This window comes from Anomaloglossus baeobatrachus, chromosome 2 (assembly GCF_048569485.1).
Source record: "Anomaloglossus baeobatrachus isolate aAnoBae1 chromosome 2, aAnoBae1.hap1, whole genome shotgun sequence".
Classification (NCBI taxonomy): Eukaryota; Metazoa; Chordata; class Amphibia; order Anura; family Aromobatidae; genus Anomaloglossus; species Anomaloglossus baeobatrachus.
Genome location: NC_134354.1, coordinates 773844287 through 773870754, shown reverse-complemented (window position 1 = coordinate 773870754; position 26468 = coordinate 773844287). Strand labels below are relative to the sequence as shown.

Below are 26468 nucleotides of genomic sequence, written 5' to 3'. Positions count from 1 at the left end.
TAAATTATGTAGGCACAGATAGTACCCCTTCCATGACTCTCTCTGTAAATTATGTAGGTAAAGATAGTACAACTTGCCTGACTTTCTCTGTAAATTATGCAGCCACAGATAGTACTACTTCCCGGTCTTTCTCTGTAAATGATACACTCTTTGTTTTCATATGCAAGTCAAACACGTACAGACAATACTTCCGATATCTTTCCATGTAAATTATGTAGGCACAGATTGTACTACATTAATATCTTTCTATGCAAATAATGGGCTCTTTGTTTTCATACTCAAGTCATATATGTACTGATAATACTGCTGATGTCTTTCCCGGTAAACCATGTAGACACAGGTAGTATGGGCATTTTCTTTTCTGTAAATGGTGTAGACATTAGTAACTTCCCCTCCATATATTTTTTAGGTACATTCCGTATGCACAGAAAGTGCTAGGTCCCGGTTTCCATATGTAAATTACGTAGATGGCCGTTTATGGAATTACCCAATTTAAAGTTTAATTACTTAAAATTCGATTTAATGAAATACCTTAAAAAAACAAAACGTACCTGCTTTTTCTTTCGATCAGTATGGCGACATATGAGGCGGGCAAAGCGGCCCAAAATCCTGGCGTCCAGAAGTAAAATTTTCCCAGAATCTTCCTGCAATACAGAATTGTAATTAATGCACCAAATTAAATACTCATCCCATCGCCTAGCCGGCAGATGCGCTTACAAAACACAGAGGCTGGGCACTAGGCAGTGAATGGGTTAAAAACCATATGGAACACTGGTTTTCATGGGTCGGACGGGGATGCAGGTCATTTCTCCCGAAACAATGGTTCTTTGTATGAAGCGACCTCTGTAAACATGGTTCCTTATGGCTTGGACCCAGGACAAATCACGGCGCACTTTATGTTCTCCATCTTTTCTTCAGTATAGAAACATTTCATTGCAAGGGATTATTAAAGGGCCAGCGTTCCCTGATTACAAAGAGCGAATAACGAGCGGAGATAAGAACAGTAATTACAGGACAACACGATGTATAGAAAACGCCCCCGATGCAGAAGTATAATAATACTACATGCCGTACTGAAAAAACATAGCAGCACATGACTCTGAAGACGCCTAGAATATTGCTGGGTTTCTAAAAGGGCATTTAAGATTTAAGGCAGGAATTTTATATGTTCTATCTCCCTGAAAAATAAGGATGCACAGGTAGTACTGTCTCCTTCACTCACCGTTCAGTTATAGATAGTACTGTCTCCTTCACTCAGCCTTAGTTATAGATAGTACTGTCTCCTTCACTCACCCTTCAGTTATAGATAGTACTGTCTCCTTTACTCAGCCTTAGTTATAGATAGTACTGTCTCCTTTACTCAGCCTTAGTTATAGATAGTACTGTCTCCTTCACTCAGCCTAAGTTATAGATAGTACTGTCTCCTACACACAACCTTATTATGTAGATACAGATAGTACTGTCTCCTTAACTCACACTCAAATTATGTAGATACACATAGTACTGTCTCCTTAACTCACACTCAAATTATGTAGATACAGATAGTACTGTCTCCTTCATTGATCCTCAAATTATGAAGATACAGATAGTACTGCCTCCTTCACTCATCCTTAAGTTATAAGTAGCACTGCCTCCTTCATTCCCCCTAAATTATGTAGATACAGGTAGTACTGTCTCCTTCACTGACCCTCAAATAATGTAGATACATGTAGTACTGTCTCCTTAATTGACCCTCAAATTATGAAGATGCAGATAGTACTGCCTCCTTCAGTCACCCTTAAATTATGTAGATACAGGTAGTACTGTCTCCTTCACTGACCCTTAAATTATGTAGGTACAGATAGTACTGTCTCCTTCACTGACCCTTAAATTATGTAGATACAGATAGTACTGTCTCATTCACTCACCCTTAAGTTATAGGTTGTACTGCCTCCTTTTCACTGACCCTTAAATTATGTAGATACAGACAGTACTATTTCCTTAAGTCACCCTTACATTATGTAAATACACATAGTACTGTCTCCTTAACTCACTCTCAAATAATCTAGATACACGTAGTACTGTCTCCTTCACTGACCCTCAAATTATGAAGATACAGATAGTACTGCCTCCTTCACGCATCCTTAAGTTATAGGTAGCACTGCCTCCTTCATTCACCCTTAAATTATGTAGATACAGGTAGTACTGTCTCCTTCACTCACCCTTATTATGTAGATACAGATCGTACTGCCTCCCTGTCCTTCTTTAAAAATTATGTAAAAATTGATAGCACTGATTACCTGTCTCTGTCTGTAAATTATGAAGACACAGATAGTACGTCCCCAACAACTCTATTTATAAATAGAGAAGGAGCTGATAGTACTAGCTCCCTTTCTACTGTTAAAATGATGCACCTGTACACAGGACAACTTTCCTCTACCTGTAAGTGATTGTCACAAATAGTACTGTCTCCTTTTCTCTCTTTGTCAATGATGTAGGTAGATAGTACTGCCTTCTCATCTTTCCTTGCAAATGATGTAGCTATGGATACAGCTACATCCACTGAACTCCTTTTAAATGATATAGGTACAGACAGTACTGCCTCCTCTTCTTTTTTTTGCAAATGTATACTGCTACATCCTCTGAACTCCTTTTAAATGATATAGGTACAGATAGTACTGCCTCCTCTTCTCTTCTTGCAAATAAATACTGCTACATCCTCTCAACTCCTGTTAAATTATATAAGTACAGATAGTACTGTCTACTCATATTTATGTGGTTACACAGTTCTTTCTCCATGTAAATGATGTAGGTACGGGTATTACTGTCTCCCTTTCTCTCTGTGTAAACCATGAAGCTGGAGATAGTATTGCAACCTCATCATTCCTTGTAAATGATGAAACCACAGATACTACAGTCTCCCTTTCTCTCTTTGTAAATGATGCAGGTACAAATAGTATTACATTTCCTTCTCTCCATGTAAATTAGATAGGAATAGATCGTTTGAGTAAAACTTTAAATGAGCAGATAGTACTGCATTCCCATCTCTCATTGTGAATGATGAAGGTCAAGATAGTACTGCCTCCCCTTCTCTCTATGTAATATATTTCTGTGCAGATACTACTCCCTCTTCTTTTTGTGTAAACCTTTAACGAGCAGATAGTACTGCATTCCTTTCTCTCCATGTAAATCATGAAGCTGGATCCAGTACTGCAATCCCATCTCTCCTTGTAAATGATGAAAACACAGGCACTACTGTCTATTTGTAAATGACGCAGGTAGAGATAGTACTACATTCCCTTCTCTCCATGTAAATTATGTAAGGAAGGGTAATTTTCACTCAGTTGAACTTTAAGGAGCAGAGAGTATTGCATCCCCATTTCTCATTATAAATGAAGTCACAGATAGTACTGTCTTCCCTTCTCTGTATATAATAGATTTGGGTGAGGATAGTACTGTCTCTTCTTTCTGTGTAAACACTTAAGGAGCAGATAGTTCTGCATCCAATTCTCTCCTGGTAAGTGACAGAGGCATGGATAGTACTGCCTCACTTTCTCTCCATGTAAATGATGTAGGTACAGATATTACATCCTATCCGTCTCTCTTTGTATGGAAATCCCGGATATAAAGTTCCTATCGGAATCTCTCCCCTCCCACAATAATATTAATTTTGCAGTGCCAAATAAGCTTAAAAACGTGGGGGCTAGGTATTAATGTGATTATCTGGGGTAGTGCATTCTAGAAAACTGGAGCAGCACGAGCGAAGTCTTGGAGACAGAGGTGTGAGGTTCGGTTTATGGAGGATGTTAGTCTTAGATCATTCGCAGAACGGACAGCACGGGTAAGCTGATAGATAGAGATAAGAGAGGAGATGTAGGGTTGTGAAGAATTGTGGAGAGCTTTGTGGGTGAGATAGATAAGTTTGTATTGTAATCTATAGCTGATGGGTAATCAGTGCAATGACTGGCACAAGGTGAAGGCATCGGTGTAGCAGCTGGACAGAAATACGGCCCTGGCTGCCAAATTCAGGACAGTGCTCTGTAGGCATCATCATTCGATACATGGTAGCTCGGTGTTTAGCACTTTTGCTTTGCAACACTGGGGCCCTGGGTTCAAATCCCACATCAATAATATAAATCGCACCTTTAATATTCTAACCCCCGCCTCTGTTCTGTAAAAACAGACCTTTAATCCCATATGGTAATTAGGATGCTCGGTGCAGCCCTGGTGTGGATAAGAGGCTGAGCGTGCTGTTCTGTCCACTGGTTTTCCACTTTCCTGCCTCGCTCACTGGTGATTGACAGCAGCGGTCTCAGCTTTCTCTGCAGAAAATGCCAGCGGCAACATGCAAAACCAGTGGCAGAACAGTGCACTGAGGCTCTTAGCCACACAGAGGATGCACCAAGCACCATAATTCTGCAGAACGAAGGCAGCGGTTAGAACGGTAAAGGAGCAATTTTTATAGGGGCTATTTCTCCTAAAAGGCTATGCGCTTAGTTTATACTGTCAGTTGGGCTGACAGACCCTTTTTAAGGAATTGCTAATAATGTAATTTCAGAAAGACCTTACGTTAACCCTTTCCTGCTACACAACATAACATTAAGTCATGTAGTGAGTGCAAGGCAATGGACCGGGCTCAGGAGCTGAGCCTGCACCATACACGTCATATGATTGCTTTAATGCTCACGGCCGGTAAAGGTGCAGCGAGTGGGGTTAGTGGACCCAATGAAGCACATGGGGGATTCGGGCTTACCCTTTAGTAGGAGGGAATAAACTAAGTGTCCACCGCGAGGCTGACACCAGATACCACTCCCAGGGCTGTTTCAGCAGACCCCAGAACAGAAGTTGGCTCAAGTATAGACACAGGTACAGGTGGGATGACTGAGTTAGGCTGGACAGGTGGGTACAGACAGGTATAGTGGGCATGGCAGGGTCAGATAGGTATGGGAAGGCAGACACAGGTATAGGTAACAGACACAAGGATAACAAGAACTGACAACTAGCTAGACAGACTGATATACTGACTAACTGAATGTGTTGTGCAGGCACCTCCCCTAATAGGAGGGTGCCTTAAATACATTGTGCCTCTCAGACATAGGCTTAAGAGGAGGGTCAATGTATGCACGTGAACCCTAAGCACGTTTCTGGGAGACCTGGGCCATGTGCACAGTCCCTGGGAGGGAAAGGAGGCAGCAGCACACATAGACGGCCGGTGGAGTGTGGGGGAGGACGTGACCCGGCCGGGGCTGTGAGTAAGTCGACATCTCTTCAAAGACGCTGGCGCTACAATTGGAGGGCGGTGATTGGTTGCCTCAGCTGCCAAGGGCCTACTGATGGCCCCCCTGGCTACTATGTGGGTTATTGTGACCCCCAATAATAGGATGAGCATCATATAGGACCATAATTTTACATTTTTATAAACCCTTTAATTTTATAGAACAAGTGATCAGACAATGACAGGATCAAGTTCTATATAGGAGGAACAAAAAAAGATAACAGTTAAAAATATTTAAATGAAAAAAAAAAAAAAACATAAAAATTCTAAATTAATCTCCTCCCCCCCCCCATCAAAAATAAAAATATCTATTAAAAAAATAAAATAAATAAATAATAATAAAAAAAAAAAAAACAAAAACACAGATTTGGTACTGCCGTATCCGTAAAAGTCTGACATATGATTATATTATTGAATTTTTATGGTTTGGTTAACCAAAAGAAAAAAAATTATACACCAGAATTGCAGTACAGAGAAGTAGTGCTGGTTGTGAAGGGTCTAGTGAGGTCCCCTGGACCGGGGAGAAATTCAATCGACTGAGTAAAGAGGTGCCGGCACGCCATAGGTCTCCGCGCTCACAAGCCCTAATCCTCAGCAGCTGCTCTTCATTACGTGCTGAGCCACAGACTTTACTAGGAATTCTGAAGCCATTTTCCGAGGTTTCGCCATCGCTCCCCCGTTTCCAGGCCGTACTGATATTGATTATTATATTATTTGAGAAATGTCGATCACTCAGGGGACGTCGTTGGCCATTGATCTTGAACATGGAAGTTGGTGAAAGAACATTCTTTATCAGATGTTTTACATTGTGTAACTAGAACAGACGTGTCTGGATCATCTGGTTCGGGACGTGGCACAGGATCGGGTTTCTGCTTCTGGAAGATTTATCCAACTTTTATTACTTGATGTTGATGGGTGAAGCCACTATACTAAAGGACCAAGCACATCCCAAAGCCTTAAAGGGAGGTGAAACCTAAAAATAAACGAAAACCTAGAAGTAACACATCAAACATGTGCCTACTGGTCAAGATTGCGACCATAATTAGGTCATCATAACGCAGCAACAAATGAATAAATTACTGCTGAATCTCTGTTTCCTGCACACAATTAACAATAAAATATTCACAATTGCAATCCTCCAAACAACCAGACCATCAGGAATGTTATCCAGACCTTCAGGTCACCAGAGATGTCCCCTGAAGCGATGGGTCATCAGGGAATCCTCCAATCCACAAAGTTACACATGATGTTCTCCAAACTTCAGGTCACCCATGATGTCCTATAAATAAACCACCAGGTCAGCAGGGACATCCTCCAAACCACTGGGTTACCAGGAACGTCCTCCGAACCACTGGGTTACCAGGAACGTCCTCCGAACCACTGGGTTACCAGGAACGTCCTCTGAACCACTGGGTTACCAGGAACATCCTGCAAACCACTAGAGAACCAGGAACGTCCTCCGAACCACTGGGTTACAAGGAACATCCTGCAAACCACTAGAGAACCAGGAACGTCCTTCGAATCACTGGTTATCAGAAACGTCCTCCAAACCACTAGGTTACCAAGAAGAACGTCGTCCAAACCACTAGTTTACCAGGAACGTCCTCCAAACCACTAGGTTACCAGGAATGTCTTCCAAACCACCAGGTCATTAGGGATGTCCTCCAAACCACTGGGTCAACAGAAATGTCCTCCAAACCACTGGGTTACCAGGAGCGTCCTCCGAAACACTAGATCATCAGAAAATCATCCAACCCAGTGGGTTATGCATGATGCCCTTCAAACTAATTGGTCACACATAATGTTATCCAAACCACATGGGTACCCATGATGTCCTATAAATAAATCATCAGGTCACCAAGGATGTCCCCAGAACCAATGGGTCACTAGGGATGTTCTCCATACCACTGGGTCACCAGCAATGTACTCCAAACTACTGACTTACCAGCAATGTCCTCAAAACCACTAGGTCATAAGGAAATCCTCCAAACTACCGGGTCACGAATGATGTCCACCAAATCACAGGTTTACCCATGATGTAAATAAACCACCAGGTCACTAGGGATGTCCCCTAAACCAATGGGTCACCAGGGATGTTCTCAAAATCACTCGGTCTCCAGGAATGTCTTCTGAAATACTAGTTCATCAGGGAATCCTCCAAACCATGGGATTGCCTATGACATGACGTCCTATAAATAAACCACCGGGTTACCAGGGATGTTCCTTGAACCAATGGGTCACTAAGGATGGCCTCTGAACCCACCCCATTACCAAGAATATTTTCCAAACAACCAGGTCATCAGAGAATCCTCCAAAGCATCAGGTCAACAGGAGTGTACTTCAAAGACAGAGGTCACCAGGAATATCCTTCAAACCACAGGGATACCAGGGATGTTTTCCAAACCACCAGGTCAACAGGGGATCAGCAAAACCCCTGAGTCACCTGAGATGTCCTCCAAACTATCCAGGTCACCCAGATATGTACAATACTATAGATAAACCACCGGTTGCTAGGGATGTCCAACAAATTCGTTCACCGGGGATGTCCCTTAAATAAATGGATCAACACTGCATCCCCACAAAATCCTCAAAACCACCAGGTCACCAGGAATGTCCTTCAAATCTTAGGGTCACGAGAAATGTCAGCCAAACTAACATTTTACCTCTGAACCACCTGGTCATTAGGCAAGTTCTCTAAACCACTTGGTCACCACAGATCTTCTCTAGACCACTCCTTGATGCATGGATATGAATGTCTCCTTACTTACATTTGTTCCTTATCCCCTACCTGTAGGTTAGAAATCTCTTCAGTAACATGGAGACTCGGCACAAGCTAGTAATATATAGGATAGGGTTTATGTGTTCCCGAGAGCTTCTTCTCCTAATCCTCGCTCTGTGAGATATACTCTGTAGTGCGGTAATTGATTGTTATGGCTCCGGGGAGCCTGTTCTGTAGAACGCTCCGATCTGTTTATTTGTAACTGCGTTGGAAAACGATCCAGTTGAGCATTGGAGCTCTGACCGGCACACGCGCCGGCTCTTCACGAAACCTCGTCCTCCTCTATCACTGCTAAGTTACACCGAGATGGTAGTAATTAGCTACATTTATGGTTTACGTACTTTTTTATTGGGACATATGTACTAGATTACATGTATTGGTAAGTCTGTAACAGGATGAAACTGCAGCTCCGTGCACCGGCACCGCGATGGAAGCGCACAAAGAGCGCAAAATCCAGAATGGCCTGATCGGAGCAATCACCATCAAGTGGCCATGATTATGGGCAGAATCTACTCCTGTAACTTAGAACCAGACTGAAAATCGACAACATCTCATTATGTCCTAATGGACCGACCCAAAAAAAGCCCTAGGGTGCCGTTACCAATTACCGAATATTAGGTGGTGAACTTCTTTCTCGGCCCCAAACTTAGCAATCAAAATCTCTTTCAAGAAATAAATCTGGATCCTTATAGAACACTTTCAATGATTTCAGCATGTGGCAGGGATTCACTGCTCTTACAGTAAAGAATCCTGTCTAGGACGATGGTGAAACCTTCTTTCCTCGTCTTTCCCGTTTGTCATAGTTATACGTATAGGTATAACAAGTACATCATATAGATCTTTCAATTATTCTAGCATCCCAGCACCATGTGGCAGAGACTCATTGCTCTTACAGTGAAGAATCCTGTCTAGGAAGATGGTGAAACGTCTCTCCCCTTTGTCATAGTTATGGGTATAGGTATAAAAAGTCCATTATACCGATCTTTCAATGATTACAGCATCCCAACACCATGTGGCAAAGACTTACTGTCCTTACAGTGAAGAATCCTGTCTAGAACGATGGTGAAACCTTCTTTCCTTGTCTCTACCCTTCGTCATAGTTATAATTATAGGAATAACAAGTCCATTATTCAGTTCTTTCAATGATTCCAGCATCCCAACTCCATGTAGCAGAGACTCACTACTCTTACAGTGAAGAATCCTGTCTAGGAAGATGGTGAAACCTTCTTTTCTCATCTTTCCCCTTTGTCATAGTTATATCAAGTCCATTATACAGATCTTTTGATGATTCCACCATCCCAACACCATGTGGCAGAGACTCACTGCTCTTACCGTAAAGAATCCTGTCTAGGAAGATGGTGAAACCTTCTTTTCTCATCTTTCCCCTTTGTCATAGTTATATCAAGTCCATTATACAAAACTTTTGATGATTACAGCAGCCCAACACCATGTGGCAGAGACTCACTGCTATTACAGTAAAAAATCCTGTCTAGGACAATGGTGAAACTTTTTTTTTCCCTTTGTCATAGATAAATGTATAGATATTAAATGTCCATTATACAGATCTTTGAATGGTTTGAAAATCCCAACATGTGGCAAGAAGTACGATAGTCTCATTGCTCTTACAGTAAAGAATCCTGCAACGACAAGGATAAAACCTTCTTTCATCCAGAACGTTGTCACAGTTATAGGTCTAGGTATAAAAAGATAATTCTATCTTTAGTGTTATGTGATTAAACCTGCAGCCCTGTACTACCATGCATAGCGAACCTCCCCAACCACGGGCAGAAAGCATGCTGGCCGCCATGTTACTGTCACTGAAAAATTGAGAAAAAATAATCCAAGCGGGGAGGAATCGGAAGAAAAAAAAATTGTGGTTGTTTTTTTGGGTTTCATTTTTACAATGTTGACCTATATATATATATATACATATAAAATTTATTTTTTTCATTTTTTTATTATTATTATTATTATTATTATTATTATTATTATTATTATTATTATTTTATTTTTTGACTATAATTTTGTTTTTTGTTGACTACAAAACCTAGAAAAAAATAATAGTTTCTGTTGCTGTATTCTTGGAGCTATAACCTTTATTTTTTGGTCAGCAGGGTTGTGTTTTCTGTGGTGTGAGCTGCAGATTTTATTGATCTTGGGGTCCATACAACTTTCTCATTTCTTTTTTATGCCATTGTTTTTTTGGGGGAAGCAAAGAAACCAAGAAAGGTTATTCAGCAATTTATGTATTATTCGCCTTCAGGGTTCACCATATGGGGGTAATTATTTTGATATGTGATTAGTTTTAGCTGTTATGCATGCGGTGATACCAAATATGTATTTTGCCAATATACGTTTTTTTTTAATTCATTTTTCATTATTTTATTTTTTTTATACATTTTTAATGAGTCCCTCTCAGGGGTTTGACTCTACGATCACCTATACAATACAGTGCAATACTATATCTACTATATATAATACTATACATATATACAGTGTGTCCACCCATATCCTGTCCACCACCATTAACTTGAGAACGGCGGCAGCTATAGGCATACAAGTGGTGTCTAGGTATAGTAAAGTAGCCATGCGCTACACAATGAAGCCACCTATAGCGCCACCTGGTGGAAAACAACGGAGTTAGCATTTTTATCTCGAAAATGGAACGAGATAGAGATAAAAAGTGAAATACAAAGTTGTAGGGCATCATCAATTCAATACGAACCGACACCTTGCATACAGAAATGCTATGATATGAAACCCATCACCCCCCCCCAAAACATTGAATGCTGGTCACACATATGGCGCTCATTTAACTTTGATGCTCAAAGTGGCCCCCGTCAGCTGCAATGCACATCTGGACTCTGCACAGCATACTGTATCTTGCTGCTCGTTGTGCAATATGGTAGGGGACACGTTTGCACAAGCATCTGTGATACGTCGTCGTAGGTCCTGCAATGTTGGTGGAGGTGGTTAAACCTGCTGTTTAATGTGACCTCACAGAAAGAAGTCCAATGGGGCCAGGTCAGGTGAGCGTGGAGGCCACTCCACACAGCCACCATACCCAATGACTTGTAGGAAGATCTCCATGAGGTATCGCTTCACGTCTGCAGCCTTGTGAGTTTTACACACTCTAATCATAGCATTTCTGTATGCAAGGTGTCGATTCGTATTGAATTGATGATGCCCTACAACTTTGTAACTCACTTTTTTTCTCCCTCGTTCCATTTTCGAGATAAAAATGCAGCTTCGTTGTTTTCCACCAGATAGCGCTATAGGTGGTTTCATTGCGTGGCACATGGCTACTTTACTATACCTAGACACCACTTCTATGCCTATAGCTGCCACCATTCTCAAGTTAATGGCGGTGGACAGGATATACTATATGTATAATACTACGGTATATATACAATACAGTGAAAGTATGGCAGCCTGCTGTATAATTGGGCTTGTGTTCACATGGCACACAAGATGGAGGGGTCGTCAGTAAAACCTTGGATTCTAGGGTAACTCATCGGCATCCTGTCATCTTGTCACATGGGGGCAAATGATCCTCAGAACAGGTGACCACCATATTCGTAAACTATTAAAGAGTTGTCCACTACTTTCACAATTATGGTCTATCCTTAGGAGAGGTCATCAATGTCTGATCGGCCGGAGTCTGAAACCCCCCCCAACCCCGATCTTCTTTAATTAAAAGATTTGTCCACTATTTTATCATTGATGGCCTATCCTTAGGATAGGTCATCAACGTCTTGTTGGCCGGGGTCCGACCCTCGGCACCCCCGCCGATCAACTATTTCCGGTACCGGTGGCGGCAGCAGGAAACGCTCCATTCCGGAGCTCCATTTCCTGATAGTGGCCATGGCCGGTACTGCACATCCGCCTCCAATTCAAATGAATAGGTACCTGGGTGCTATCAGAAGACGGGGCAATTCCGGAACTGAGCGTTTCTGGCTGCCTGCTGCCGCCACCAGCACGGAAAACAGCTGATTGGTGTCTGACCACGGCCGACAAGACGTTTATGACCTATTCTAAGGATCGGCCACCAATAAAAGTAGTGGACAACCCTTATCACACTCTGGGTGGGGAAGGGTTCACGATAGGGAATCAAGCAAGGGATGGAGGACAGTCTTCATGCGTATGCCAGTCTTTGGTTGCAAAGTGGCTTTTTGGCGGACTACCTGGCACACACCCCAGTTGACTCCCTTAATAGCGCCTGTCCTCTCCTTTTTCCAACCACTGTCCTCTACCTTATTAGGGAATATGAACAATAAGAGAGAAAAGACCACCGTCCGGGCAGGGGCAGACAGGACCACCACTCTGTACTACACCATGGCCATCTTTTGTCCAGGCGGCTAAAGCTTCCTCTACCAGAATTCTCTGTCTTCCATGGAATGGGATCGGAGGGACTTGAGGAAAGAAGTTTTACTGCATTTTAAAAAAAATTATCTGTAACGAGACGAACGCTTAATCTGCAGAATACAGCAGGGCTGTGGAGTCGGAGTCGTGGAGTCGGAGTTCATTTTGGTAGAGTCAGAGTCGGTATAAAATGGACCGACTCCGACTCCTAAAATATATAATAAATTGATATCGATATGTTTGTGACAACAAAGAAATTGTTACCAAGACACTGGCAGTAAAACATACTAAAGCTCATCACACCGGCCAGTTTCTCCAGGCCTTAGTGGAAAAAGTTCTGCAAGATTACGAACTCAAAAAAGAGCAGGTTCTTGCTATTGTAATGGACAAATGCTTCAAACGTGATAAGTAGAATTAAACTGATGAATGAGAGTAATGAACAACAGCTAGAAGAAAATTTAGGATTTAGTATGTGTGAGATGGAGCCACAGCACTGTTCATGTAACTGAGGAACAAACAGATATTACAACAGAAGAACAGCAAAATGATACTTTAGGATTAGATGATCTTGTTGAAGCTGCTTCAAAACACTTTCCTATTCATCACATGCGCTGTGTTGTGGACACGCTGCAGCTAGCAATAAGAGATAGTCTGCAAGAGGGACATGCTGGAAATCTAATTGGAAAAGTGAGGAAATTGGTTATTGCCGCCGGAACCCCTAAAATTGATTCCATCTTGAAGAGACTTCCTGGGAAAGGGGCAATTGTCGATCAAGCCACTCGGTGGGGCAGCACTTATTTAATGATTGAGCGATTGCTTGAACTAAAACCGTTTCTTATAGATATGGTGAACCCTCAGGTAACTCTAAATAAAGGTCAATGGACACAGGTGGCTGAATTGAAGGAATTGCTTAATCACGCATTTACCGTGACTAAAAAGTTACAAGCTGAGGATTTAACTCCTGGCATTTTCATAAGGGAGTGGAAGAACTTGCAATTTTGCCTGTCCCAAAGAAGAGGTTTAATCGCAGATGGCATTTCTGCTTCAATGAATGAGAGACAGCTATTGGAAAATAAAATTCTTCTGGCAGCTGTTTATGTGGACCCAAGTCATCGTATACTGCTCGATGATCAACAGCTTACTAAAGGAAAAGAAGCTCTGACTGAGGTAGCAGTTAGGATGAGCGGCTACAGGACTGCCAGGCGCAAGAGGACTTGGGTCCTGACAGTGCTACTGCTGCCATATCTTCAGGAGTTAAACTTTGACAAGTGTTTGGATGACATGGAGCAGGCAAAGCGTTGCCGCAAGGAAAAAGATTTCACTCCGTCTCCTATAGCAGCAGATTGACGAGATTTCAGCAAAATTTTTCACTTGCTCTCAAAGAATAGAAAAATTCAACCGTTCATCAAAACTGACTGTGCATAAGGCAATTCCTTTATACCTGGAAATTGTTAGAGATGTTTCCCATGTGGTTACGGCTTTGCCTCCAACCCAAGTTACTGTAGAGAGGTTGTTCTCTAGCCTTAACATTATTCGCCACAGCCCTGGAATACAGTACGGCCTACAGTAACGATATATACAAAGGTTACCAGAAATCAGGGCCGCGCACCTCTCCACTTACTGCCCCTCATTTGAATTTTGGGATAATTGATTCCAGGTGTAACCGAACCCTTCAGAGCGGGACGTCAGGAGGTCGATGGGAAATCTCCCATTACCTTGTTTATAGTTATTAGCAAATAGTGGAGCGCAGCAAAGCTCCGCAGGTCAGTCCTCTATATCCAGCAGTGCCAGATACAGAATCTGTATATAGAAGCCCCCCCAAGGGGAAACCCCCCAGACGGGGAAGAATTTAATTTCTTTATATTTAATTTAGTTGCCTACAAAAAAAAAATCAACTGTATTCATTACAGGTATCCGTAAAGGAGGGTTAAAGGGGTTAGCTGCCACCCTACAGTGGCAGGGTGCACACTGACACTGACGGACACAATGGCACCGGCAGTGTAATGTTGTCTGCTTCCAGGAAATAAAAAAATTAAAAAAAAACCTTTCTGCTTTCTTGTATGTGAAAATCTAATGATTAGTGGAATATGTAGGGTTGAAAAAAATAAAATAGAAATAGGAAAGTGCTTAAGTAAAGAAGGGCTGAGTGCTCAATGCCAGTGCAGTGCCCAGGGTCACAGTCAGGGCATTATAACATGACTGGTGTATGGGGCCTGGTGAAGAAGGGGGCACGACTGGGCCCAGGGTGATTACGTAGTGACCCGGACCCTAGCCAGGCCTCCCACTTCACCGGGCCCCGGTCACAGCCGTAGCAGAGAAGCCCGGCCGTGTTGCTTCAGCCACTGCACACACGGCTAATTTGTATGCAAAGCCCAGTGTGTGTCTGTGGGGGATATTATACAGAGGAGCAGTGTGCATGTGGGGATATTATACATAGGAGCAGTGTGTGGGGGCGATATTATAGAGGAGCAGTGTGTGGGGGGGGATATTATACAAAGGAGCAGTGTGTGGGGGGATATTATATAGATGAGCAGAGTGTGGGAGAGATATTATACAAAGGGGCAGTGTGTGTGGGAGACATATTATATAGAGGGGCATTGTGTGTGGGAGAGATATTATACAGAGGGGCAGTGTGGGAAAGATAGAGAGAGAGGAAGAGAAGAAGAAACGGAGAGGGAGAGTGGGAGAGACAGAGTGGGAGAGACAGAGAGGAAGAATGGTAGGGTAGAGAGACAGAGAGAGAGAATGTGGTCGAGAGGGTGGGAAAAAAAGGCTGAGTGGGAGAGAGGGAGAGTGGGAGAGACTGATAGTGGGAGAGAAAGAGGGAGAGTGGTAGAGAGAGAAAGAAGGTGGGAGAGAGGGTTAATGAAAGAGTGGGAGAGAGGGAGAGTGGAATAGTGGGAGAGAGGGATAGTGGGAGAGAGGGATAGTGGGCTTATCAGAGGGAGAGTGGTAGAGAGACAAAGAGAAAGAAAGAGTGGGAGAGAGGTGGGAGAGAGGGTGAGTGGCAGAGAGAGTGTGGCAGAGAGGAAAAGTGGCAGGGAAAGTAGGAGAGAGGGAAAGTGGGAGAGAGAAGGTGGGAAGGTGGGAGAGAGAAGGTGGGAGGATGGGAGAAAGAAGGTTGGAGAGTGGGGGTGAGAAGCTGGGAGAGTGGGAGAGAGAAGGTGGGAGGATGGGAGAGAGAAGGTGGGAGGGTGGGAGAAAGAAGGTGGGAGGGTGGGGGAGAAAAGGTGGGAGGGTGGGAGAGAGAAGGTGGGAGAGTGGGAGAGAGAAGGTGGGAGGGTGGGAAAGAGAAGGTGGGAGGGTGGGAGAAAGAAGGTGGGAGAGAGAAGGTGGGAGAGAGAAGGTGGGAGAGTTGGAGAGAGAAGGTGGGAGGGTGGGAGAGAGAAGGTGGGAGGGTGGGAGAGAGAAGGTGGGAGGATGGGAGAGAGAAGTTGGGAGGGTGGGAGAGAGAAGGTGGGAGTGTGGGAGAGAGAAGGTGGGAGTGTGGGAGAGAGAAGGTGGGAGTGTGGGAGAGAGAAGGTGGGAGGGTGGGAGAGAGAAGGTGGGAGGGTGGGAGAGAGAAGGTGGGAGGGTGAGAGAGAGAAGGTGGGAGGGTGGGAGAGAGAAGGTGGGAGAGTGGGAGAGAGAAGGTGGAAGAGTGGGAGAGAGAAGGTGGGAGGGTGGGACAGAGAAGGTGGGGGGGTGGGGGAGAGAAGGTGGGAGAGTGGGAGAGAGAAGGTGGGAGGGTGGGAGAGAGAAGATGGGAGAGTGGGAGAGAGAAGGTGGGAGGGTGGGAGAGAGAAGGTGGGAGGGTGGGAGAGAGAAGGTGGGAGGGTGGGAGAGAGAAGGTGGGAGGGTGGGAGAGAGAAGGTGGGAGAGTGGGAGAGAGAAGGTGGGAGAGTGGGAGAGAGAAGGTGGGAGAGTGGGAGAGAGAAGGTGGGAGGGTGGGAGAGAGAAGGTGGGAGAAAGAAGGTGGGAGAGAGAAGGTGGGAGAGTGGGAGAGAGAAGGTGGGAGAGTTGGAGAGAGAAGGTGGGCGGGTGGGAGAGAGAAGGTGGGAGAGTGAAGGTGGGAGGATGGGAGAGAGAAGTTGGGAGGGTGGGAGAGAGAAGGTGGGAGTGTGGGAGAGAGAAGGTGGGAGTGTGGGGGAGAGAAGGTGGGAGGGTGGGAGAGAGAAGGTGGGAGGGTGAGAGAGAGAAGGTGGGAGGGTGGGAGAGAGAAGGTGGGAGGGTGGGAGAGAGAAGGTGGGAGGGCGGGTGAGAGAAGGTGGGAGGGTGGGAGAGAGAAGGTGTGAGGGTGGGTGAGAGAAGGTGGGAGGGTGGGAGAGAGATGGTGGGAGACTGGGAGAGAGGGAAAGTGGGAGACTGACTACAGCTAGAAATGCGAAAAATAATATATACATATATTATATTATTTTCTCCTTGGATTTTTTTTTATTGTTATTTTTAAATTGGTATAAAGGGAGGAAATGAGTCAGGCTTGTGTACTTTTTTTTTACATTTAAGATTTTTACAAACATTTTTTTCTTTTATTTTATCTTTTATTTCCATTAGGGGACTTTAACCGAAGATTGTCTGACCACTTGCTGTATATCCTGCACTTCTACAGTATACAGCCAAAAATACTGCGCCGGGCGGTGCAAATTTCTCATCTGGAGATATTCAAAATGGAGCCTCTGACAAGGAAGTGATCGGAGCCTTCGTAAATTTCTAGATTCTTCATTAAATCACAATTCTACAGCGTAGAACTTGGAGTTTCTTATATTCCTCGGTTATTCCTCCTGGAAATAATTGACTACTAGAGTTTTAATTCCCATTGACAACCTGTTTGATTCCGTTAGCACGGATTGGACAGTCATAGTGCGCAGGGTCATGACTGCTTGACAAAGGGAATGATAACAGCCATTTCGCACACATTTCCAGGAGGAGCAAGAGAGGAATGACCAAACTATGAAATTAAAATATATTGCAAAAAAATGTTTAAAAGAGGAATGGGATGGATAAGAGGGGGGTGAGAGGAAGGACCGGACTTTGGTGACTCTGTGACCATAGCAGACAAATATGGACGTCTGCATCCAAGAACGAGCGATAAGAAAGAAGTGGAGTAAATACTGACCTTAGTATACAAAAAAAGGCAATATACAGGCTTCCATTTGCAGTTAGGAAGGAGGTCGACCTCAGGAGCTCGGGCAGCAGTCTGTACAGGTAATAATCTAATTTTCGTCTTCGGAGGATCGCAGCTACCTTCACGTAGAAAAAAAAAAACAACAAAATTAATTAAGAGGAAGTTTTTTAGGATAAAAATTAATAAACCACATCAAGCGAATGCATTTAAGTAGTAAATTACTTTTTGCAATTATCAAAAAACAGGATCAATCTTTTGGGGCATTCAATTTTGAAACTGGAAAACCTATTTAAAGGGGATGTCCAGTGTAGACTACACAATCAAAGAGGACCTATCCCTTGCTCAAAAAAAAAAATTGAGGCAAATACATTAAAAAAATCCCTGCGCTTCCCTGATTCTGGCACTTTTTTCCGTTTTGTTCTGCGTCGCTCCATTGCGGAGATATCCCTGTTTGTTACTTTTGGAGAGCAGTATGTGAAATCTCTGCTCGCAATCCATTTGGGCATTTCTCCCTTAATCCCACCTGCTGTCAGTCACAACTTTACATCTGACCTATCAGTGTCAGATGCTCCTGAGCTGTGATTGGCAGCATGTGGAAGGGAGGGTTGAAAGCGCGCACACCTAGAATAGACTAAGAACGCCCAGTTGAACTACATGTGGAAATTTCACATATTGCCTCAAAATCAACAAAATGTGGATATCTCTGCAATGGAAAGACATAGTGCAAAATGGAAAACAGAGTCAGAATCTGGGGAGCTGATGGATTTGTATAAGTTACTTGACTCCATTTTTTGAGCAAGTGACAGGTCCTCTTTAAAGGGATATCACCATTTGCATATATGGCTATTGTTGGATAGTGCTTATATATACATGCACTTCTGCAATTTACTGCTTATTAAAATTTGCAGGAATTCTTGAGACCCCGCTTCTATTATAATCAACTCGATGCCCATGTGGACTTAGAAAAATACTGTTGCTTCCTGGTATCAGCTATGTTGGTGGAGGCCCTGCCCCTTCTGGTCACATGAGTATGACATCAGCAGAGGTGCTTTTAGTCATCTTAGTGAAGATATTAGTAAAAGGTGACGGCTAAATCCCAGTGGCTAGAAGGACCTCTGCAGTCGTCGTACCCATGTGACCAGAAGGGGCGGGGCCTTCCCAACATAGCTGATACAAGGAAACAACATTATTTTTCTAAGTCCACGTGGGCATGAAGTTGATTATAATAGAAGTGGGGGTCTGGGGGTAAGACCTCCACATAAGGGAGGTGCAGTGAGCAGTGAGAGGCGAAGCCCCCCCTTTCCATCATTATAGTGGACAAGAGGAAACAGCGCCACGCCCACTAACCAAGCCAGACACGCCGAATGTCCTTCTAGCCACAGGGATATAATCAGAACCATTAGTAAAACACTATAATGGAATTAGCATAAATAAAAAAATAGGGGGAAGATGGACAGGCAGGGGGCGGGAATCACTATGAATGCCCCCCCAGATATTATCTGCTCCTCAGCTGCTGCCAATCAAAAAGCTGCTCATTTTACACACTTTACTTGCTTGGATTTCAAAACCTATACATCGGAGCTGACCACTAAAGGTATGTATAGAATCAGCCTGATAGTGCCAGTATAGAACTGGCTTTAAATGACTAATTTCACCTTCTGTAAGGAGCTGGCCACCACGGATTAAAGACTATTAGACCAATGGACGTAGAGCGGACTTTTTCTAGCACAGAGCACTGGTTATGTCGATCTTATTGTTGTGTTTGATTAGAGATTTGCTTGCTCTCAGTTTAAGATGCTCTTGACTAAAGGGAGCTTTACATGCAGCGACATCACTAGCAAAAGCCCCCGGCCCCATCGTTTGTGCGTCACGGTCAAATCGCTGCCCGTGGCGCACAATATCGCTAGGACGCGTAAAACTGACTTACCTTCCTAGCGACGTCACAAAGCGGCCCGCCAATAGAAGTGGAGGGGCGAAGAGCAGCCGCATTAACAACACGCCCACCTCGCTGCCAGAGGACGCAGGTACGGTGTTGTTTGTCGTTCCTGGGGTGTCACACGTAGCGATGTGTGCTGCGTCAGGAACGACGAACAACCTGCGTCCAGCACCAGCAACGACATTTGGAAAAGGAACGACGTGTCAACAATCAACGATTAGGTGAGTATTTTTGATCGTTAGAGGTCGCTTGTACGTGTCACACGCAACGACGTCACTTACGAGGCCGGATGTGCGTCACGAATTCCGTGACCCCAACGACATCTCGTTAGCGATGTCGCTGCGTGTAACGGGGCCTTTAGTGTCTCAGGCGCCTCCATTAAGCCATTGTTGTCTCTAATAAAGAGTGTCCACTCCAGCCGATCTCCATGGACTCTAATACAGTAGAAGTCATTGTCCTGCATCTGGTCTAAGCTGTGCGTCTTTATTCATCTCTACAGGGGGCTTCCCCAATATACAACTTTTTCAGAATGGGCTTCTGGAACCTTCTGCATACTTTGAGTTACATCTAGAAGATGTGTATGAGGATGAGTGTGAGTGAGGGCTGATCCTAGGAGACGGAGAACAATAAGCCACATGTTTGGTCAGTGAGATGGTGCTGTGACGTGGAAGGGAGAGGATCTGCTGTTGCAGGCAGTTTCTGGTGCCCATGGATGGACTATAGAGATTGGAGCTGGATATACGTGCTACGGTCGTAGTTTCCATCATCTGGATTGAGGAACTATCCTACGGACTCTTGTTTCCAGTTGGAGCTGGCTACACGTGCTACAGTCGTGATTGCCGTGGTCTGGATCTGTAGAACTATCCTAAGTTGCCGTCTGGAGTTGGATAAACGAGCTACGGTTGGGTTATCCATTGTATGGAGGAGCATAAGGACTACGGTTACGGTAAAACCGTTTATGGATGAAATAAACCTGCCTAGGAGATTAATACAACGCACAAGCTCAGATCTTCACACCATCCTACTTGTGTCAATACAGCTCAGTGTTCCAGACGTTATCAGGTACAGTTTATTTACTCATCGTATGACCTCAGTAACCTACCTCAATAGGGTTTGGTTCCACTTATCAGTAACTTTCCCGCAGTAGCGAAACCGACTGATAATCACTTAACTGGGAATCCGAAGAAAAGATATGTGAATGTCAATCACAGCCCTACTCCTATAACGCTGCTACAGATGGCTGTTGACGGTCTCCGGTGCTGCCGACTCCCCGCTGCTGCTGCTTCCGGCAGCAGTGAAGTGAATATTCAATGAGCATAATGAGCGGCGGTTGGAAGCAAGTGACAGCAGCGGCAGAGACAGGAGGGCTGGAGAAGGTGAGTAAAGTTGTTTTTTTTTCGCAGATACATGTGTTTTCTCCGGTGCATGTCACACGGAACACATATGTGTGGTTCGTTTGTGTTACGTGTGACCCGTTTGCGTTCCGTGTGGCATCAGTGATGCCTGTAGAAAAACGGGCATGTCTACGTGTGGAGCACACAGGCACACGTATATTCCACACGTACACACGGTCCATGGCAGAATACGAACGTGAGCGCAGACCCATTGATTTTAATGGGTCTACGTGTGCCCGTGTCTCCGGTACGTGAGAAAACTGATCATACACGTACCGGAGGCATGGAGGCATACTATTTGTATGTGCATGTAGCTCTTTTAAAAACAAATCCAATAATACCTTTACATGGCCAGTCCGTTACACCGTTACTGAGAAATTGATGTTTGAATTGATATGCAAATTAGGGTGAAGAGCTATTTGTAGATCTAAAGCCTCTGTCACTCCAGCTCTATTCCCCACCCAGTTCCGTCCGCCTCCTGCTTTACTGGCAGCCTCTATATTTTAAGACTTTAGACAATGGATCTGTCAGTCAAGCAGGAGGAGGCAGCTCTGGACTGAGAGATGGAGTGACAAAGGCTGAAGAACTATGGTAGATCTGAAGCCTCTGTCACTCCAGCTCTATTCACTACCAGCCTCTATACTGTGTGATTTTTAGTCAATGGAGCCGTTCGACAAGCAGGAGAAGGCAGCTCTGGACTGAGAGCTGGAGTGACGAAGGCTGAAGAGCTATGGTAGATATGAAGCCTCTGTCACTCCAGCTCTGTTCCCCACCCAGTATTGACACCTCCTGCTTGACTGCTTTGTTTTAAGTCAAACACCATAGAGGCTGTCAGTCAAGCAGAAGAAGGCGGTGCTGGGTGGGGAATAGAGCTGGAGTGACGAAGGCTTCAGATCTACAAATAGCTCTTCAGTCTCATTTACACATCAACATTAATACACTGCGTCATGCCTCGTCTAGGGTCTAAGGCAACAGAGCAAGAAACTAAAGAGAGGATTATTTTGTCAAGCTCCTCCACCTTCCTTAGGTCCTGGCACCATGTTAAAAACTAAAGATTTTTGTAGACAAGTCATACTTTCGTTACTTGGTGAAACCAATTTCCATTGGTCAGTACTAATAGTTTTGGTTCCTTAGACAAATTCTAGGTATATCACTAAATTGTTGGCCACCTTGACCAATTTTCGGCAGGATAATTCTATATCAGAGGGCAATTTCTTTGCTATAATAAAGCCAAAAATGTACTGGTCAATATCCCACATGCTCCATCCTTGTGCCAAATATCTGGTAGTGCCTTTAGGAGGGCTGATAATTGGGACTGACAATCACTAAGAATGCTCATTCACGACTATCAGGCCATCTAAAAAGGCCAGAAATTACCGATTCACATTTGCTTGTTTGTCCGTTTTGATGATGTTTAAGCTTGATTAAAAAATAATTTTGATCAACAGCACATTGCTCATTGTAAAGAATTAATTTGCTGTCGAGAACAATAAAAATCTATGGTCATCCTAAAGTGATAGCGCCTTGATGACATTCCTACTCCACAAGGAGATGTAGGGCGCATGGGGAGTAAAAAAGATGGGTTCCTTGGATAAAACCGATGGTCAATTTATGGTCATCCTTTAATGGTTGCGCCATGAGGACAATCCTTCTCCACAAGTAGATTTAGGGAGCATGGGGAACACAAAAGATGGGTTCATTGGATAAGAAAAATCTATGCTCAATGTATGGTCATTATATAGTGGTTGGGCCATGAGGACAATCCAACTCCACAAGAACAAGAAGATTTAAGGAGTATGGGGAGCACAAAGGATGGGTTCCGTGGATTAGAAACATCTGTGGTCAATCTATGGTCATACTATAGTGGTTGGGCCATGAGGCCATTCCTACTTCATAAACAGATTTAAGATGAATTTCTTGGATAAGAAATATCTATGGTCAATCTATGGTCAATTTATGGTCATCCTATTGTGGTTGCGCCATGAGGATATTCCTACTCAATATGCATATTTAGGGAGTATGGGGAGCACAAAGGATGGGTTCCTTGGATAAAAAAAAAAAACTATGGTCATCCTATAGTGGTTGCGCCTTGAGGACAATCCTACTCTACAAGCAGATTTAGGGAGTAAAGGGAGCACAAAGGATGGGTTCCTTGCATAAGAAAAATCTATGGTCAATGTATGGTGCTGACTCACCCCAGGGCTTTGGGATACTCGGTCCCGGATTGTATATTGCTGGGATATTTCACTGGGTGGCTGTTACCCGGTTCCGTGACCCTGGGGGTCACTTAAAAGGGGTTTTGTACAAGGGAAAGAATAAAAATAAAGAGTTTTTCACGACGCGACTTGCGGTATGCAGCTATATGGGGAAAGCCGCCACTGCAAAGTCTCTCACTGCTGGGGCTGGTGGTATTGGGTAGCTTAGATGTTATGGCCCTCCACAAGTAGAGCTAGGCCCCAGGGGAGGATGATGGTGGTTGTAGGATATTGGTCCAGACGTGTAGGAAGAATTCAGACAACACAGGGGCTGCGGTTTAACTTGTGCTTTACTCACTGGTTTGGAGTTGCTGCTACCCGGTTTGTGCTGGTCTTTACCAATCCGGTATTCCCTTTGTTCCAGTGCTGATGTAGTGAACTGGTGAAACTTACTTCCATGCACCCTGTCATAGTTGGTGGGTCCCCGTGGCTTGGAGCATTTTTGGGGTTCCCTCCGGTTTTCACAGTCCTGGCCCGTACAGCAGGCAGCTTGAACCTCTCTTGGGTCGGACCTCTGTCCCTGTTCCCAGGTTCCCTCTCTGCTACAGTGCCCGGACTCTAACGTCGGTAAGGTCCTTGATGGTCCCCTCACCGGGCAGGTGTTTATCAGGTGAGCCTGAAGCGTCTTCCTGAACTAGGGCCCTGTGCCCCGCCAGTGCTCAGTTCTGTGAGTACTGGTACATACTCTCCCAGCGACTGTACTCCCTTTTACTCAGTAGTCACTTTACAGTTTGCTGTCAGCACGTCAACTTCTGACTGACTTTCTATCGTTCTAACAAGATGTCCGTCCACTTCACTGACTAGCTCCTCCTCCTCCCAGGTTTCTGACTAGTGGATTTGATGCGTCCCATCCAATAGGTGACCACCTGTCAGTTCCATCTCTAGCCTGTTACCCAGTCTGGAGAAAAGGGCGTGGATTTGTGTTTGTGTTTTGTTAGTTACCTGCACTGGTCTTCTAGGAATCTGGGGTTGGATGTAGTACCGTGTGGCACCTGACACTCAGGGGCGCCTCAGTCATCCTATAGTGGTTGGGCCATGAGTACAATCCCACTCCACGAGAAGATTTAGGGACTATGGGGAACACAAAGGATGGGTTCCATGGATAAGAAAAATCTGTGGTCAATCTATGGTCATCCTATAGTGGTTGGGCCATGAGGACATTCCTACTCCATACACAGATTTAGGGAGTATGGGTAGCACAAAGGATGGGTTACTTGGATAAGAAAAATGTATGGTCATCCTACAGTGGTTGCTCCTTGAGGACATTCCTACTCCACAAGCAAATATAGGGAGTATGGAGAGCACAAAGAATGGGTTTCTTGGATAAGAAAAATCTATGGTCAATTTAGGGTCATCCTATAGTGGTTGCGTCGTAAGGCCAATCTTACTCCATATACAGATTTATGGAATATGGAGAGCACAAAAGAAGGATTCCTTGGATAACACTTCCTTCTAAGAATCAAAGCAGTGGGGCAAGGTGGAGAACTACTTCAAAAAGAGGCCTCAACATGCCCAAGTATTACATGGGCACAGTTTAATGTTACATTTCCCACAAAATTGGCTATATACTTTAGATTACTGTTGGCCAAGCACTCCTTTTACTCCTGAACCCAAGTTGGTGGCTCTTGAGGACTAGAGTTGGGGTATGCTGCGCTAAGGGAATATTGAAATCCAACAGGCTCGATCCTTGTTTCCCTTGTCATCTGCATTGAGGAGAGTCCTGATATTTTGATAGCTATTAGATGGTATAGTCAGGCCCACCTGAATCCACAGGTTTGGCCAAGATTCATCTAATGTGTATGGCCAACTTTAGAAGAGACATGGACCTTTCCATGGTAAAAACAGTGGTTAGAAAAACTGAATCTACGAAGATCAACTCTTGGTGTCACATAGTAAGTGATATTATGGGGGTTGATGTACAGAATTATCAGTAGATGTTCATATTGATCTTCATAAATGATAGCAGATGGCCAACTTTAGAGGAGACATGGACTTTTCCATTGTATTAACAGTGGTCATAAAAGCTGAATCCACGAGGATCAACTACCGGTGTCACATAGTAAGTGATGTTATAGGGGTTGATGTACAGAATTATCAGTAGACATTCATATTAATCTTCAGAAATGATAGCAGATGGAAACGTCAACTTGGGAAATATTTCAATTTTGGCCTCCGATCCCTCACCGATTGTATACAAACAATTCTTACAGAAATAACATAACTTTAACCTCTCAAATATTAAGTACATAGTTCATATTACATGCTATTCCTAAGTTTTGGAAAACTTTCTTTTCCCGCAAGTCACATTATATGGAGTCTTCCATAGAAAAGACAAAAATGAGGTGGCTTTCAGGTGCTGATTGACACCACCATCTGCAAAGGAAAACTTTGAGCCCCTATTAAAGTTTTACAACTATGTTCCACCCATTAAAATAGGGACAAAACCATACTAGAGTGTCTACCCTCTCCTCAACACCCACCAGCAGCTGCGTTGGCTATTCCTTTGGTTTGCCCATCTTGGTTAAATCATACCTGACAACGTTCCTAGGATAGTTAAGGGTCTACAAGGAAAAGGAGAGACTTACAGGACTCATGGAAAAGTTAGCAAAAATATGAAACCCAAGAACGCCTCCGAGAAATAATAATAAAGAAAAGTCAGTGCTTCTCCAATGTTTCCATTGACGAGACAAAGAGGGTAAGGAGTCATATTCAGAGGATAGAATTGGGAACTGGATGAGGCATGGATAGCCAGAAAAGAGGTGTAGTCCTGAAAATAATAACTTGGCAATATCCGCCATGAAAAACGTTGGCAACTGTGAAATACAGTGGGGTCATTCAAGGCCAGACCTGATCTTTAAGTTCTTAAAAAGTTTGTCCAACTTTGAAAAAAAGGATAATAAAGTTGTCTTAATATACGGTACTTCCAGTAAGGATTCTCCTGTTATAGGTGTGTCCACAGAACAAAACGCACATGAGCATATTGTCTACAGTGCCTGGAAAAAGTATTCATACTGTGTGAACTTTTCCATAGTTTTTTATGTTATACCCACAAACTTAAAAGCATTTTATTGCAATTTTTTATAATTTTTTTTTATATATATATATATATATATATATATATATATATATATATATATATATATATATTTTTTTTTATTTTTTCTTTAATATACCAAAACAAAAGGAGCAAGTATTTGTAAAGTGTAAAATAAATGGTTCTTGGATTTCTAAATTTTTTAAAATTGTAAATCTGAAAATTGTGACATGCATTTGTATTCAGCCCACGGTAGTCTGTTACCATTATATAAAAGCTGAGTGATTAATTGTCTCCAGAAGTCACCTAATAAGTAAATTGAGTCCACCTGTCTGTAGTTTATTCTCAGC

General features: G+C 43.7%; 1 protein-coding gene across 1 annotated transcript in view; it reads right to left on the bottom strand.

The window, feature by feature from the left end:
* TMEM135 (transmembrane protein 135) overlaps positions 1–26468 on the bottom strand; it is a 518807-nt gene that overhangs the window by 436028 nt on the left and 56311 nt on the right. Inside the window, exons 2-3 of the mRNA XM_075337557.1 lie at positions 17491–17618; positions 552–644 (exon numbers count right to left, since the gene is read on the bottom strand). Coding sequence (XP_075193672.1) covers positions 552–644; positions 17491–17618 — 221 coding nt within the window. The remainder of the gene's footprint in view (positions 1–551; positions 645–17490; positions 17619–26468) is intronic.